Source organism: Mya arenaria, chromosome 8 (assembly GCF_026914265.1).
Source record: "Mya arenaria isolate MELC-2E11 chromosome 8, ASM2691426v1".
In the NCBI taxonomy this organism is placed as follows: domain Eukaryota; kingdom Metazoa; phylum Mollusca; class Bivalvia; order Myida; family Myidae; genus Mya; species Mya arenaria.
Genome location: NC_069129.1, coordinates 49,860,867 through 49,879,197, shown reverse-complemented (window position 1 = coordinate 49,879,197; position 18,331 = coordinate 49,860,867). Strand labels below are relative to the sequence as shown.

At 37.5% G+C, this 18,331-nt stretch overlaps 1 protein-coding gene across 1 annotated transcript in view; it reads right to left on the bottom strand.

The window, feature by feature from the left end:
• Positions 1–673: 673 nt before the first annotated feature.
• Positions 674–18,331, bottom strand: part of LOC128244847 (uncharacterized) — a 35,908-nt gene continuing 18,250 nt past the window's right edge. The window contains exons 6-16 of the mRNA XM_052962950.1: positions 14,283–14,398; positions 13,613–13,697; positions 12,885–13,052; positions 12,176–12,262; positions 10,274–10,374; positions 7,540–7,641; positions 6,182–6,353; positions 5,753–5,817; positions 5,412–5,483; positions 4,112–4,281; positions 674–3,331 (exon numbers count right to left, since the gene is read on the bottom strand). Of these exons, the coding sequence (XP_052818910.1) occupies positions 3,102–3,331; positions 4,112–4,281; positions 5,412–5,483; positions 5,753–5,817; positions 6,182–6,353; positions 7,540–7,641; positions 10,274–10,374; positions 12,176–12,262; positions 12,885–13,052; positions 13,613–13,697; positions 14,283–14,398 (1,368 nt within the window). The 3' untranslated portion in view covers positions 674–3,101. The remainder of the gene's footprint in view (positions 3,332–4,111; positions 4,282–5,411; positions 5,484–5,752; positions 5,818–6,181; positions 6,354–7,539; positions 7,642–10,273; positions 10,375–12,175; positions 12,263–12,884; positions 13,053–13,612; positions 13,698–14,282; positions 14,399–18,331) is intronic.

Sequence of the window (18,331 nt, the reverse complement as noted above, 5' to 3'; positions counted from 1 at the left end):
ATAGTAGACCACAGTTAATCTTTTAGCATTCACCAATCATTTAATATTTGTGCGCTTTCTGCTATAAAATATATGGTTACAATCTTGTTATCAGAAATTAATATTTTCCTTAAATGCATTATTTAGTAAGAAGTTAAAGGTTTATCACCCAAAAATTATGTTTGTTATACATGTATATGGATTGATTTTGAATAAGAGTGTCACTTTAATCAACACTTTTCATAAGACACTACGTTTTCAAAAGGTTTATAAACATGCAATTATTATAATTATTATTGTTTTTATTATAATTATTATTATTATTATTATTATTATTATTATTATTATTATTATTATTATTATTATTTTTATTATTATTATTATAATCAGCAGCAACAGCAGCAGCAGCGGCAGTAGTAGTAGTAGTAGTAGTAGTAGTAGTAGTAGCAGTAGCAGTAGCAGTAGAAGTACGCTTCCATGTGGTAAATTGAGTTAAGATTAAGATTTGACTTAATGTATTAACGTGATATAGGTCAATTACTACAAGAATAAAATACAGTACTTTTGGCCTCTGTACTGCCATGAAAATAACATGTGTTTCAGTGTTCAATAGTAAACAATAATTTCCTACGAAGTACGATTTCTTTTTTCATCAAAACAGAACACCGATCGGGATGACAGTGTGAGAACGAACTATTTTTATAAGTTTATTAACACAACAACGATTAATTACAGACAATGATATTAAACAAGTTATAACAATACAATTGTACATGGAATAATACAAAAACAGGGGCGTAGCTTGGCAAAATAGGTCCGATAGGTAAGCTCGGGGATACTCACTTCGAAGATTAATTTCTAAATTAGTGCAATTTGGGAGCATTCCAAGATGAAAAACAAAAGGCGCAGTTAGATCCATTTTATATGCACATTACACAAACTTGAATATAAATGCAATGATTAAAATAAAATCAAGCAATACAATCAGCACATAGTTTAAATAAACACTAGACTTGCGTTTGTTATAAGAACGTCATATTATACAACTTTTAGTTTTTATTGAATTTTGGGGTTATTTAAATTTTGTCATTTTTCAAAAAAGTTGTAGGCCCAGGCCTATTAGGCCTTGACATGTTGTCATGCCACTGATGTATAACTTTTCAAATCAACGCAGGTTATCTTCATTTTTTTTTAAAGATATATAGCATTTGATCGGGGTAAAAGAGTGAAAAATCAATATTTCCTTGATTTTTTAAACAATGTCAATAATCGGATTAATCACAGATATGCTTTAGTGATATAAACTTGTCATAACTATGTACTCGTAATACTAAATAGAAAAACAAGTAAGGATGCTTCATCGGTGTATGAAATCATTCCGTCGTAAATTGAACTTATGTTAGGTCCATATCTCCTTATTTTGTCACGTATTGTTAAAAAGTGTGTGAATTGAATTCCAGCGAGTAACACTAAAAAACTACATTATGAACATGGAAAAATCAAGGTTTTGTCAGCTTTGATATCATATACAGGTTAACGACTTTTAAAGTTAAACATATAGCTTTGACAGTAATGGCATACATAAACAGTAGTAAAGTTCATAACATATGCGAGTATAAAAGCTGCACTCTCACAGATATACCATTTTTACCAAAAAAAATTATTTCTGATATAAAATTGCTGACATAATTCAGATCATAGATTTTCATATTTCCGTTCGAAAATTAATGTTTTATGGCTTAAACTGTTACTAACGGTTTAAAAAAATGCATAAAACATCAATGTTTGAACTTAAATATAGTAATCTGCGATCTATTTTTTTTGTCAGCAGTCTTATATAACTGATTTCTATGGATTTTCGCAAAAATTGGCTCGTTCAAAGACAAAAAAATAAAAAGGTTGTCAAATCATTCAACCTTAGAGAGTGCAGCTTTAAATTCAGCGAGTTTAGCGAATCACTAACATTAACAATACAGCATTTGCATTACATGCACGCATTCTTTTCTAACTTAATCAGTGTGTTTATACCACGAGATAAATTGCGTCATAAATGCTACGTCGGAAGGCAATATTTTGATTTGAAAAAATACTTTAAACAAAGATAACTTTACGATTTCTTCACCATTTTAAATGCAACTTAGCGCAGTCTACGCTGCTTACGGGGCCCTGTCTTGATGAAACTAATCACCTTATCAAATTTCGGTAATGAAACAAATGTGGGGCTCTTTAAGCGGCATAGACTGCCCTTTGTTTCATTTAAAATGGAGTTGTTAAAGAAAAGTTATCTTTGATTTAAGTCTTCATCTTAAGCAAAATGTTGCCTTCCGACGTAGCATATATACGACGTAATTTATCACCTGGTATACACATACTGTTAATTAGTAAGTAGATGTGATAGTTGGGAGCCCTTGTATAAAGTTTCAATGCAACACACCTAGTAGTTGGTGAGATATTGACTAATATGCACGCTTGCATGCAAAACCTTAACCAGAATTTTTAAGTCAATTAAAGAAGGGCAATTATTGCATTATATGCAAAATAGAGATATCTTTTTTGATTAATTGCGTAGGGTTGACAGATTTAAACACATGTCTAAAGTTTAAATGCAATATATTTGCAGATATATTGATCTAAATGTGGTAACATGCAAAGCCTGAACATGAATTTTAGAAAAGCCGATTAATAAAGGGCCATTTTATTTTGACTTTTATGCAAAATAGAGTTATCTTACTTGATTAATTAAGAAGGTTGGTTGGATAAAGAATGAATATAATACATCATGTAGTGAGCATGTAGTTGCAGAGATATTAGTTTGTGTGTGCTAACAAACAAAACCGTATCCAAAAATTATAAGTTGATTTATTTAGGTCTTATTTTGCATAATTCTACAGATAGAGTTATGCCACTTGATTCATTAAGTAGGTTGGATAACTGGGAACACTTATATCAAGTTCCAATGCAATACATGATATGAACTAAATGCGCTTACATGCAAAACCTTCACCAATGTGTGACGCCGACGGTGAAACCGACGGCGACGCTAGGGTTAGTAGTTTAGCTCTCATTATTCTTCGAACAATCGAGCTTAACATGTAAAAACATTTTATGTTCTATCTGCACAATTATCTTTTCACGGTTAAGACCATGAAAAATGAGCAGATGAGCATGACACAGCTAGGTATTTGTTGATGAGCGGCGGCCACTTCCAGGCAGTCCCGGGTGTCCACCGGAAGATTGTGCGCTGCTCTCGTATCCCGGATGTACTGTTTCACGAGTTTCTCCATGATGGAGAGGGGCATGGCGCCATTCTTGAGAATCACGCTGTGGAACTTCTTGATATCTAAGTGACCACCTAAAATAAAAATGGTCGTATGTATTGATGGTATGTATAACTAAGCTATATATTTTGATAGAGGAAATGGTAAAAAAAATATATTGACGCCTGGTGAGTGTACCTGTATGATGTTAGTCTCATTTAAAAATGAGTTGCTATGTGATTCTTGTATCGGAAATAAATAAAACTATTATAGTTAAAGTTATTGAGGTTTTCTATTCAAAGGTATTGATAACAACTTGTCCCAGGGTAAGAATGTACGTCACGCGCACTTGCTGAAATGATTCCACGCGGTTCATGAAAACGTCAACAAACCATGAGAACTACCTGGTTTGGTGACATTTTTATAAACCGCATAATTTCATTTCAGAAAGTGCGTGTGACGTACGTTTTTACCATTTCTGTCACTACAAATGCAGGACTTCATTCGGAACTCTTCGGTCATTTTTATCGAAAACAACCTCGGATGTATGCCGGTACATCAGTAGAAGTAGTCCGTGATTTAAAAAAAATAATAAATCATGAATTAAATGCAGTGTTTTAACTTGTATTTATTGATCTGAGTTTAAAGTGATTGCCAGTGAAGTGTATTATTGCAAACGTAATTAAAATATCCAAGAGTAAAGTAATTAAGTTTAATTGCTAGAATAAATTACTACGCGATCTACGTGCAGCGGACTTAAACATACCGATTTCTGAGTATGTAAGCCGTCCATATATATCCGAGGTTGTTTTCGATAAAATGACCGGGGAGGTCCGAATGGCAAGACTTGGGAAGTAAGATGTTCTATTACTTACATGTCTCGTTAGTGGCGTTCAGCCTCAGCTCAAGGATCTTGAGCTTGCCTATCATGTACGAGGTCGCCTGACCGGGCCACGTGCTGTACCGGTCTACTTCCCTCTCCAGGGTCTCGCGCGAGCCAGTTGTGTACTTCAACATGTAATTTACCGCCTGCTCCTTATTCCAACTGCAAAATAATTAAAGATTGTAATGTAACTTAAAAAACGCTCTCGGGAAAGTACGTCATTTCTTGACCTAGCGTTTTCATTTACAGTTGACTCTTTCCCTGGTCCTGTATTATTCATCGGTATTTCGAATAGCGTGAATATGATATATTAATACAAATGTTACTATATATAGTAACACATTTGTACAGGGATTTCGCGATTATTTGCATGACTCAGCGATTTTCAGTTTTGCGGCCCGGGCCGATTATCGATTATCATTTTGCGGCCTGTAGAACGTTCGCACGTGAATTCAATTTTCGCCTTAAAATGAATTTTAGCGACTGTGAAATAATGTCTTGACTAAATAATCAAAATTTATTGATCTGCTTGAACATATTTATTGTTAAAATCTTAAAGGGAGGCAAACGCGAACGCAGTTTAGGAAGATATGCTAGTGTTTGATAACCAGTGTTTTCATTCTGCGTTGACATTCAAAAAAACAAAACAAAGGGAGCGGCAAAATTGAATTTACTTGAAAAACAGCAACGAGGTATTGGTTTATCTAAGTACAAACAGTCGTTCTACTTGCAAGGTGTTCATGTTTATTGAATTGAATTCAGTTATTCAGACCATGAACAGAGATGTCAGTGATTCGTACAGAAAAATTCGGATAGACGTTGTGGACTGTTCAAAGTGATCAATTGAAATTGGAATGGGAACATAAAAGTGATAACAAAATGCTGTTTGCCTGTTTGGCTCCCTCACAAAAACGAAATAAAAGTAAATTTAATTTGAGAGTGAGTTAACTCATCGTTGTCAAGCGAGAGCAAAATAAGCACAATTGGATAGTCGGTAAACTTTAAATAGCAAAATGTAGACTTACAAATAAGAAAATAAGAAAAACATACATATGTTTTAAAGAGGTTAATACACGGCGTAGCCGGGCCGTTGAGTCACTCGGGCCAATTAACACTCAACGGCCCGGCTACGCCGTGTATTAACCTCTAAATAATAGCGACTCACCACCAAAATACTAAAACAGTCTTCGAGGAGGGACTGTACACGTGAATAATCGCCATGGTTACCAGGGGTATCTATTCACGGAATCATCCATTAATAATAATAAATAGTCCAGCTGTTGAGTACTGACCCCATGTTATGGATGCCTGTATCCACCACCAGCCGTGCCGCTCTTAATATCTCTAGACTCAACTGTCCAAGCCTGAAACAATACGAAAGGAAGACACAATTTCCGGCGTAAATCGTTAATGGTGTTTATCAAAAGTAGGTCACTAGATCAAATATTTCAGAAACCAATACCGCACTGTAAAGACCACATTTTCCACCGTAAACTTCTGAAACTTGGATAAGTTTCTTCCAAGAAAATGATATATACCGTCATTAAATGTTTTTTTTTAAAGTTGAAATCGTTCGATATCTGATCAAAAACATTATACTGGTATTTAAGTTAAGTTGCTCTATTGCTCGTACTTTTCTTTGTCGTTGTGGTACATGCCAAGTTTTTCACCGAGGTCTTCCGAGTAAAAACCCCACCCCTGTAATATAAGGCAGTATATGTTAAATAACAAACTCAGTGGCGGGAGGACATAAGTAGCTCTACTCAGTGTTATATTCTGTCAGTGAGCTAAGGCCTCAAACCTAACAAGTCTAATACGCCCACTGGTTCAGACGCCGGCGGCGTCTTAAAACAAACGTAGTTCCATCACCTATGATATGAAAGAAGTAAGAAAAAATCGTTTGCTACCGACTTGACATTTTATTTGATGATTATATATTTAAGTTAAAAAAGATGTTGCCACAAAACGGCTTTATTTCCAGTACTTGTTTTCAATAAATACATGAATATTGTCCCTAGTCACTGAAATCACTATCATTATTTGCACAACAAAAGCAACCAACCTCCATGTAAGCTGTGTAGAAGGGGAAGTGTAGTGGGACGGCGAAGTACTTGGTGAAGTCTGTAGCGCGGCGGAATATGGGAATGGACGGCGACGTTAGGGCATACGCGTCCTGCAAATGGTGTCCGGGATCCGTCTCGTGCGACAGCAGCGCCGGGATTTCCATCTTCAATCTGGTTTAAATTATTCATCGGTAATTGATTTTTAGCTTAAGATTTTAAATCATTTAAAAATAAAAAAATAAATATACATGCCATTCGATAATCGAATCGAATCGGACCAAGCATTTCGATTTACTATCGGACAATAATCGAAAGTTCATAGTATCAGTAAGCAATACATTCTTTATACATAGTATCATCATGATCATTTAAATGATTAAACCTGGAATCATTAAGTGTGATTTGCAACAGTAAGTAAATTTCCATAAACTTTTCTGTCTTTAATAACTTAACGAAAAAACATAGCAACACAACACATTCTTAGTAATTGCACATCAATTGCAAAATGATGCACATCGCATCAAGTAAGTTATCTTAGCATGTTGACCATGTAAGAACATATTAAATATTTGTGAACCAGCTTAACATTCAATTAACTGTTATATTTCATTAGAAAATCTTAATTGCATGAACTGTTCACAAATAAGTAAACTAGTTAATTACAAACGATACAAAAAAAGGTTTTAAAAACAGAATGCATCGAGCCGGGATCACCGGTATTTGCAGATGAGGCCGGACCCACTACATCATAGAAACAGGTTATTGAAGAAGGTTTTATCAAATATATAAACAAATAAAAACATCTTGTAATTTTGGGAGAGTTTGTAATTTTTAAGCAAAAGTATTTACATTCACCGCATTTGTGAATAAGAGAATAACAACCTCGGATGTATATGGATGGTTTACATACTCAGAAATCGGTATGTATTAGTCCGCTGCAAGTAGACCATGTAGTAATTTAATTTAGCAGTCTTTATGACTTAAATCTTGGGAATCTTAATTATGTTTGCAATAATTTACTTCACTGGGCAATCAATTTTAACTTGGATCAATAAATACAAGCTAAAACGCTGCATTTAATTAATGATATGATTGAAAAAATTACGAACTACTTCAACTGATGTACCGGCATACATCCGAGATTGTTTTCGAGAAAAATGACCGAGGAGTTCCGAATGTGGCATTAGTGTGATTGTATATGATCTAATTACCGAATAAAAATAAACAGTTGTGAAAACTGTTAAACTAAATTTATCCAATAATAATGCATGTACAAAGCACGGGAAATGTTGCCTTTTCCCGAAAAGCTTTTCTGAGCACCGTATTTCGCAATTCTATATTTCATCATTTCACGTACACTTTTTGGTTGACGTTGGCGTAAAAGACGCCTGGCCTTGACCCATCGGGGGCTCCGTTCTTGTAAATACCGAGGGGTCCATTATACGTCATTTTCTCTATCCTGAAATAAAATATCTCGGGCCATTATGAGTCACTCGGGCCAATTATCACTCAACGGCCCGGCTACGCCGTGTATTAACCTCTAACTAATATACCAAACAATAATGTCAACAAGAGCATGTTATCCGTCAGTAAAAGATTTGAGCTTTTAACCCTTCATAAACGAATATTATATAACAATATTTAATTGTGGGTGAGAGTGGTCTAGTGATATAAGTGTTCATGTCTCATCTTTAAGGCCGTGGATTCGATCCCCAACAGAGTGAGAGTGGTGTAGTGTTATAAGTTTTCAAGTCTCATCTTAGAGGCCGTGGATTCGATCCCCAACAGGGTGAGAGTGGTCTAGTGATAAAGGTGTTCAAGTCTCATCTTAGAGGTCGTGGATTCGACCCCCAACAGGGTGAGAGTGGTCTAGTGATAAAGGTGTTCGAGTCTCATCTTAGATGTCGTGGATTAGACCCCCAACATGGTGAGAGTGGTCTAGTGATAAAGGTGTTCGAGTCTCATCTTAGAGGCCGTGGATTCGACCCCAACAGGGTGAGAGTGGTCTAGTGATAAAGGTGTTCATGTCTCATCTTAGAGGCCGTGGATTCGACCCCCAACAGGGTGAGAGTGGTCTAGTGATAAAGGTGTTCGAGGCTCATCTTAGAGCTCGTGGATTCGACCCCCAACAGGGTGAGAGTGGTGTAGTGATATAGGTGTTCATGTCTCATCTTAGAGGTCGTGGATTCGACCCCCAACAGGGTGAGAGTGGTCTAGTGATATAGGTGGTGTTCATGTCTCATCTTAGAGGTCGTGGATTCGTACCCCAACGGGGTGAGAGTGGTCAAGTGATATAGGTGTTCATGTCTCATCTGAGAGGTCGTGGATTCGACCCCCAACAGGGTGAGAGTGGTCTTGTGATAAAGGTGTTCGAGTCTCATCTTAGAGGCCGTGGATTCGATCCCCACCAGGGTGAGAGTGGTCTAGTGGTATAGGTGTTCATATCTCATCTTAGAGGCCGTGGATTCGATCCCCACCAGGGTGTGAGTGGTCTAGTGATAAAGGTGTTCGTTCAAGTCTCATCTTAGAGGCCGTGGATTCGATCCCCACCAGGGTGAGAGTGGTCTAGTGATATAAGTGTTCGATTCTCATCCTAGAGGTCGCGGGTTCGATCCTCACCGGGATGAGAGTGGTCTAGTGATAAAGGTGTTTGATCTCATCCCAGAGGTCGTGGATTCGATCCGAACTAGGGTGAAAGTGGTCAATAGGTGTTATAGGTGTTATGGTGTTCGACTCTCACCCTAGAGGTTGTGGGCTCGATCCCAACCAGAAGAACGAGATTGCTTACGTGTGAGATTTGGTTCCCCGTTTACAGTGTATTCGCTACGGTATAACAGAGAAATACACACCAATTTGCTTTCGTGAGTGACGGTTAGCCTTAACTGAACGCAAGAAACAATGTTTGATTCGCAGTGACGGATCCCAGGGATGTTCAGAGGGTCGTTAGTTCAACATTTATCTTTAATCCTGAGTAACGACTTAATAACACTGAACATAAGAAGAGCGTACATCTGTATTCGATGGATTTGCTTACTTCTGACATCCTTTTAAGACAAGATACATCACTCGACAATTATCAAAGGCAAATTGGCCTTGCTGCGTCTTGTTTGTGGAAGCGAGTGTACCAAATTTCATTTGAATGTCTTTGACAGTTTTTGAGTTAGAAGGTTAAAGTTTTTGCACAACGACAAGTTGATACTAGTAGGAGACAACGGTTTTACCAGTTTAGGAGACAAAATGACGAGTGTTTACCAGCTTAGGAGGCAAAATGACGAGTGTTTACCAGTTTAGGAGACAAAAATGACGAGTGTTTTACCAGTTGCAACAATGTTACATCTAAATAGTTGAGTGTTTCGTTAATATATAAACCATATTAATTTTGGTATTATTCGCTGCTATGCACGACAGTAATGTCAAACAAGCAAGAACACAAGAACATCTGACCAATGACCCCAAATGTGACCATGACCTTTGATCCACGGTTAAGGGTCTCGAACGCCGGTCATCTTCAACCGCGGTACATATGTTCGAAACAGAATACGGGGATATTTGACAAATTACCTTTGATTGTAACGTTGCCATTTGGCCTACATAGATGTTGAACATTTTGTGTCTAGTTTTTTTAAACTTCTCCGTTGAATGGCCAAGTTACAGCCCGGGCAAGATTAGATACAAGGAATACCGATGACCTTATGAGTGCGACCTTGACCTATATAAACGCGACAAAACGTCTGTTTATGTTAAACATTTGTGCCAAGTTAGTTTAAAGTATCCAACTATCAAAGTCACAGCCCGAACGGGCAGACTACAAGGAGTTTTGACCGAAGACCTTACAAAACAGTTTCAAAGTAATACCAATCACTTAACAGCTGTCGTCACACTTGAGTTAGAATCGGTATAATCGGAACACCAACCTTGTACCCTTAAATTAGGAGAGTGGTCTAATAGACCAAGAGGTCATGGATTTTAAACAAAACAGGTAACCAGTATCCTGGCCCCTATATACATCCACCAGGGCTGGTTTCTACCAAGAACACTGACTAAAAAACGGTACCCATCACTTCATAGCTGTATTTACAACTAAAACACACTTCATATGTGTGATGTTGGGTGGTATGTCCTCGAATAAATTGTGCAGCACAGGATCCACTCTCTCCTTCTTTATGTCCTTGAACATCTGCAGTGCCCGATCCTGTAATGGAAGCCGCTCAATCGGAACACGTTTAGGCTATTCTTAGAATATAACCCATAATCCAGTGTGCGTATACCACGTGATAGATTACGGCATATATGCTACGTCGGAAGGCCACAATTTGCTTAAAATAAAGACTTTAATAAAAGATAACTTTTCGTTTACTCCACCATTTAAAATAAAACAAAGGGCAGTATATGCCCCTTAAATAGCCCCGCCTTCGTTTTATTACCGAAGTTTGATAAGGTGATTAGTTTCATCAAACAAACCTGTTTACAAAATGTTTTGACAGTGCTCAACCAGACGGCCGTATTGTGAAAGGGTTTGTCGAAGTGTTTTAAGAAACTAAACTCTCAATCAAACTCTGGTAAAAGACCGAAGGTGGGGCTCCGTAAGCGGCGTAGACTGCGCTATGTTTCATTTAAAATGGTGAAGAAATAGTGAAGGTATCCTTGTTTGTTTAAAGTCTTCATTAGAAGCAAAATATTGCCTTCCGACGTAGCATTTATGACGCAATTTATCACGTGATATACACACACTGATTATCCACTAATGGGCAAAAACAGACATTGCCGTGCTATGCCGTGTCATGCTGTGTATACAGCCAGATACAGTTCACTCACAGTAATTTGATGAGAATGAACTCCTGCTTTGGTGAAATTACTGCAGTTTAACAATGTCAGAAAATCTCGAAATGCATAAATATTTAGTCATTTCAAGATTTTCTGACATTATTAAACTGCAGTAAATCATAGTTATTTTATGCTAGATAGTATGTAGGAGTGCCGCCTTTGATAAATCTGAAGAAATTTTTTATATATCTTAGGTTAAATGTCACTAAATTGTGTACGGGTCAAATGTGACCAAAGCAGTTCTTTTCCATCAAATCACTGTGGGTTCGCTTATAGAAAGCGCCCATCCATATTTTAAACCAACATCTCCGATAAATTTAAAGTGAATTATAAATGTAATATGAAGTGTAAAAACATATTTTGCTGCTTCTTAAGGTATACGTGTATCTCTTACTCCTCAACACAACTACTAAAACGGGGACTTTTGACCCGGATAGTAGATCGTAAAATATTTGAAAAACAGTCATACACAAATCGTAACAACTCGGCCCTTTCCGGCAAGATTCGGGATAGATACTTATGATGGATAATGGTCAAGGTGTTCCGATTGAGTCATTCACGTGTGCGGGCATACGTGGACGGATCCAGAACAATGATAACAGTCTGAGTTCAGACTCATGTGGCAAAACCTCAAATCCTCGTTTCATTTTAATGCATCAGTCAATTGTAACCACGCCCCCCAGGTCCGGGGTATAGCCGGGGAAATGGGCCGTGGTTTTACCTTTCAGGTGACCCCGCGGTGCCGGGCGAATGGTTATGTCTTCGCTTTAAATATAGCGGGGAATTGGCCTTACCTAGGGTCCCTGGGGTGCGGAGGCATTTGGCGGGGATTAAACCATCTGTTTTAGCCGGGGTTGGCTGGAACGAAAGTCAAATTCCCCGCTATTCCCCGGACCTGGGGGGGGGGGGGGCGGCGGCGTGGTTACAATTGACTGGTGCATAACTTCACATCTTGTTTAGTATTGTAGATAAACTTGGCTGAATTTTATTACTATTTGATTTTTTTTCTATTATTTGCATGTATTTTAAAATTTGTGAAACGAATAGAATAAAGATGATTTTTTTGTTATAACATATAAGTGCTTTCCTTAGTCTGAGTTTATACTTTAAACACTATTATTCAGACATGAGTTTGGTTGAAATTATGTTTAGGTAAAAACCAAACTTACCGGGTCCCGTTCGTAGTTGGAGTCATCTGCCTTGATTTGTGCGAAGTATTCCTGCACCGTCCCATTAAAGCCAGCTTTTCTGGTTATCTGTAAAAGTCCAAATACAAAACATTTTTACAACAAACAACAACGAGTATCATGCGCTATAAATTATAGGCTTGTTGAATTTCTTCACTTACAACTGCACTCTCACAGATTTACCGTTTTGACAACTTTTTTTTCTTTTTTTTCGTCTTGAAATGAGCATAGTTATCTGAAAACCAGCGATTTAAGACTGCAGACAAAAGATCAGACTGCAGATTTTCATACTAACGTTCGAAAAATAATGATTTATGGCTAAAAATGTTACTAACGCTTATAAGAAAAAAAGCATAAAACATCATTTTTTTAACATAAATGTGAACACCTGTGATCTGGTTTTTTTTGTCAGCAGTCTTTCATCACTGGTTTCCTTGCATTTTCGCAAAAATTGGCTCGTTCCAAGACAAAAAAAATAATAAGTTGTCAAAACGTGCAGCTTTCAAAAAGTTTCACGTACAAATGAGATTTAATACCTTAATCACTGAGGTAAATGGCTGTCTTTAGTTGGAACTATTGAGGAAAGAAAATGTTTTGAAAAAATAATCAACGGTGCCATTCTGTATTACCTTCACATTAAAAGTTTCTTTTAGCAGTTAGAAGATATTGTATAATTCAAACCACTACCTACATTCTCCATTTCCATGTATGTGATATTGACCCGCTCAAGACCAAGGTCGTGTATCTCCTGAGGCGTTATGTCGGTGGAGAGCTGCCACTTGAGGCACGCCCGGTAGTACTCTTTACCCCTGGGAAGGCCTAGCACACCCAGGGTGGTTCGCACGTTCGGGATGTACGTCTGGGTATGGAGAAAACAAAACTATTGTATTTGGGGGACGGACTAGTGCCCTTTGTTAGTACTTTGTCAGTGTGTGAAAGTAATTGACCAGATTATATGTATGCAAAAAAGACTAAATAGATAAGCTACGTTTTCTTTTCCTTTCGAGTTTAGGTACCAGCATGTCAAAGCTTATATGGAATTTAACTACATGTAACTCATAAAACTTCATGCCTTATACACACAATATTTGCCATTATTTTGTGAAAAGAGTCAGAGCCCTAAGAATTTATTTTCAGAATAGCGACAAAATACCTCAAAGAGTATATTAAAAAAAGACAAGAAAAGCAAAAAAAAAACCACTATAAGATTGTATAAATTTAGGAGAAAAATACTGCCTTAATCATCTATGTACTAGCTTTTGTTGTTAAGTGCTGATTTTTTTTATTGCCACAGGATGTTTTTTCTCCCATACCAGGTACTTATTTTCTGTATGTTTATGTCCAGTGTTAACTATGAACTAAATATGATATCATGGTATTCAACTATGCTTCTGAGTAAACACTTATTAAGATACTTACACTACTTATAAAATCTTTAAGTGTCCGGACTTGACCAAGAAGATAACCGATATTCTGTTCGGCTTTTGCCCGGATCATGGCTCGCCTGAAGGAAAACAATCAAAACAGGAAAATAAAACGTCAGTGCATTTATTTTCGTCCAGAACAATCAGTAACTCAAAAGGTAATTGTATTAAGGACTTTTCAATTCCTAATGTTCCATATCATTATATAAATATTTAAGATGCAATGAGTAGAAAAAGGCTGTGTAAGGGGCTCATCGTGACGTCACACTGTTATCTATCAATGGGTCATGTATCTTTTTTCCGGTTGTTTTCAAGGTCAACTTTTGACAACATGATAGAAAAAAAAGACGATGAAAAATATAACAGTATGAAAAAATAACAATAAATAATATGTATATATAATTTAAGATACGATTTTTGCAGGATGTTAGCTGTCGGGAATGCCACCGTAGTTTGAATGTATTGCATGTATTTCAAAAAGTGAGCTTTTGAAAAAAATGTATATATAACATGAGTATCATTTCATCTATATATACATGTATATTAATCGAAAGGAATGAAATTATACATGTACTTTGAACTTGTAAAAACGAGTTTTTAATAACATTTTATGCATGTATGTTATCATTAATTATGGAGTTATAGTTATAAATAGCGACACCTACACTGTTGAACTGGGTTCCTTCTCGTCCAGTTTACTACGGAACGGCTCGTACATAGGGAAGCCGGTTATGTTCCCTTCAAACACCAACATTTTATCCAGGTCGGCCGGTACACTCGACTAGTTTACATGAAATAGATATGTATCAGACAAGGTTTAAACATTTGCATTTTTAAAATATGTAAGGGAATATGGTGAAAAGTTGACCAGCATAATCTTCTCCTGTTGGACATGATGCGTTAAGAAATTAAGAACTATGCAGGCGAAAAATTTACATGTTTGTCAAAGTTAAACACCTTTTTGTTCCGGGTTCTGCTCCTGTTTATACTTAATATATGCCGAGTCTGTGGCACATCCTAAACTGTTTTTGAGACTTTCCATATATCAAATACACCAACGATGTCAACGATAGCAATACCATAACGATACGAGACCAGTACAGCATTTATTTCACCTGGTGTATAAATTTATTACCATAAACTGGCGTTTTATATTTTACAAGGTTTATTGCTTACAATAGTGCCACGTATTGGTGTATTACTTACAACAGTGTCACATGACAGTGTATTACTTACAACAGTGTCACATGACAGTGTATTACTTACAATAGTGCCACATGACGGAGTATTACTTACAATAGTGCCACATGACGGAGTATTACTTACAACAGTGTCACATGTCAGTGTATTACTTACAATAGTGCCACATGACGGAGTATTACTTACAATAGTGCCACTTGACGGAGTATTACTTACAATAGTGCCACATGACGGTGTATTACCTACAATAGTGCCACATGACGGTGTATTACCTACCATAGTGTCACATGACGATGTATTACCTACCATAGTGCCACATGACGGTGTATTACCTACAATAGTGCCACATGACGGTGTATTACTTACATTAGTGTCACATGACGGTGTATTACCTACATTAGTGCCACATGATGGCGTATTACCTACATTAGTGCCACATGATGGCGTATTACCTACATTAGTGCCACACCGTCACCTACCATAGTGCCACATGATGGTGTATTACATACCATAGTGCCACATGACGGTGTATTACCTACAATAGTGTCACATGACTGTGTATTACCTACAATAGTGCCACATGACGGTGTATTACTTACAATAGTGCCACATGACGGTGTATTACTTACAATAGTGCCACATGACGGTGTATTACCTACAATAGTGCCACATGACGGTGTATTACCTACAATAGTGCCACATGACGGTGTATTACCTACAATAGTGCCACATGACGGTGTATTACCTACAATAGTGCCACATGACGGTGTATTACTTACAATAGTGCCACATGACGGTGTAATACTTACAATAGTGCCACATGACGGTGTATTACTTACAATAGTGCCACATGACGGTGTATTACTTACAATACAATAGTGCCACATGACGGTGTATTACTTACAATAGTGCCACATGATGGTGTATTACCTACAATAGTGCCACATGATGGTGTATTACCTACAATAGTGCCACATGACGGTGTATTACTTACAATAGTGCCACATGACGGTGTATTACTTACAATAGTGCCACATGACGGTGTATTACTTACAATAGTGCCACATGACGGTGTATTACCTACAATAGTGCCACATGACGGTGTATTACTTACAATAGTGCCACATGATGGCATATTACCTACAATAGTGCCACATGATGGCGTATTACTTACAATAGTGTCACATGACGGTGTATTACTTACAATAGTGCCACATGATGGCGTATTACCTACAATAGTGCCACATGATGGTGTATTACCTACAAAAGTGTCACATGATGGTGTATTACTTACAATAGCGCCTCATGATGGCATATTACCGACAATAGTGCCACATGGTGGCGTATTACCTACAATAGTGCCACATGACGGTGCATTACTTACAATAGTGCCACATGACGGTGTATTACTTACAATAGTGTCACATGATGGTGTATAACTTACAATAGTGCCACATGACGGTGTATTACCTACAATAGTGCCACATGATGGTGTATTACTTACAATAGTGCCACATGATGGCATATTACCTACAATAGTGCCACATGATGGTGTATTACTTACAATAGTGTCACATGACGGTGTATTACTTACAATAGTGCCACATGATGGCGTATTACCTACAATAGTGCCATGTGATGGTGTATTACCTACAATAGTGTCACATGATGGTGTATTACTTACAATAGCGCCACATGATGGCATATTACCTACAATAGTGCCACATGATGGCGTATTACCTACAATAGTGCCACATGACGGTGTATTACTTAGAATAGTGCCACATGATGGCATATTACCTACAATAGTGCCACATGATGGCGTATTACTTACAATAGTGTCACATGACGGTGTATTACTTACAATAGTGCCACATGATAGCGTATTACCTACAATAGTGCCACATGATGGCGTATTACCTACAATAGTGCCACATGATGGCGTATTACTTACAATAGTGCCACATGATGGTGTATTACCTACAATAGTGCCACATGACAGTGTATTACTTACAATAGTGCCACATGACGGTGTATTACTTACAATAGTGCCACATGACGGTGTATTACTTACAATAGTGCCACATGACGGTGTATTACTAACAATAGTGCCACATGATGGTGTATTACCTACAATAGTGCCACATGATGGTGTATTACCTACAATAGTGCCACATGATGGCGTATTACCTACAATAGTGTCACATGATGGTGTATTACTTACAATAGTGCCACATGATGGTGTATTACCTACAATAGTGCCACATGACGGTGTATTACTTACAATAGTGCCACATGACGGAGTATTACTTACAATAGTGCCACATGACGGTGTATTACCTACAATAGTGCCACATGACGGTGTATTACCTACAATAGTGCCACATGATGGCGTATTACCTACAATAGTGTCACATGATGGTGTATTACTTACAACAGTGTCACATGACAGTGTATTACTTACAATAGTGCCACATGATGGTGTATTACCTACAATAGTGCCACATGACGGTGTATTACTTACAATAGTGCCACATGACGGAGTATTACTTGCAATAGTGCCACATAATAGGGTCTTACTTACAATAGTGCCACATGATGGTTTATTACTTAAAATAGTGCTACATGATGGAATATTACTTACAATAGGGCCACATAATAGGGTCTTACTTACAAAAGTGCCACATGATGGAGTTTTACTTACAATAGTGCCACATGATGGAGTATTACTTATAATATTGCCACATAATAGGGTCTTACTTACAATAGTGCCACATGACGGTGTATTACCTACAATAGTGCCACATGATGGCGTATTACTTACAATAGTGCCACATGACGGTGTATTACTTACAATGGTGCCACATGACGGTGTATTACTTACAATAGTGCCACATGACGGTGTATTACTTACAATAGTGTCACATGACGGTGTATTACTTACAATAGTGTCACATGACGGTGTATTACCTACAATAGTGCCACACGACGGTGTATTACTTACAATAGTGCCACACGACGGTGTATTACTTACAATAGTGCCACACGACGGTGTATTACTTACAATAGTGCCACATGACGGTGTATTACCTACAATAGTGCCACATGACGGTGTATTACCTACAATAGTGCCACATGACGGTGTATTACCTACAATAGTGCCACATGACGGTGTATTACTTACAATAGTGCCACATGACGGTGTATTACTTACAATAGTGCCACATGACGGTGTGTTACCTACAATAGTGTCACATGACGGTGTATTACTTACAATAGCGCCACATGATGGCGTGTTACCTACAATAGTGCCACATGATGGCGTATTACCTACAATAGTGCCACATGACGGCGTATTACTTAGAATAGTGCCACATGATGGCATATTACCTACAATAGTGCCACATGATGGCGTATTACTTACAATAGTGTCACATGACGGTGTATTACTTACAATAGTGCCACATGATAGCGTATTACCTACAATAGTGCCACATGATGGCGTATTACCTAC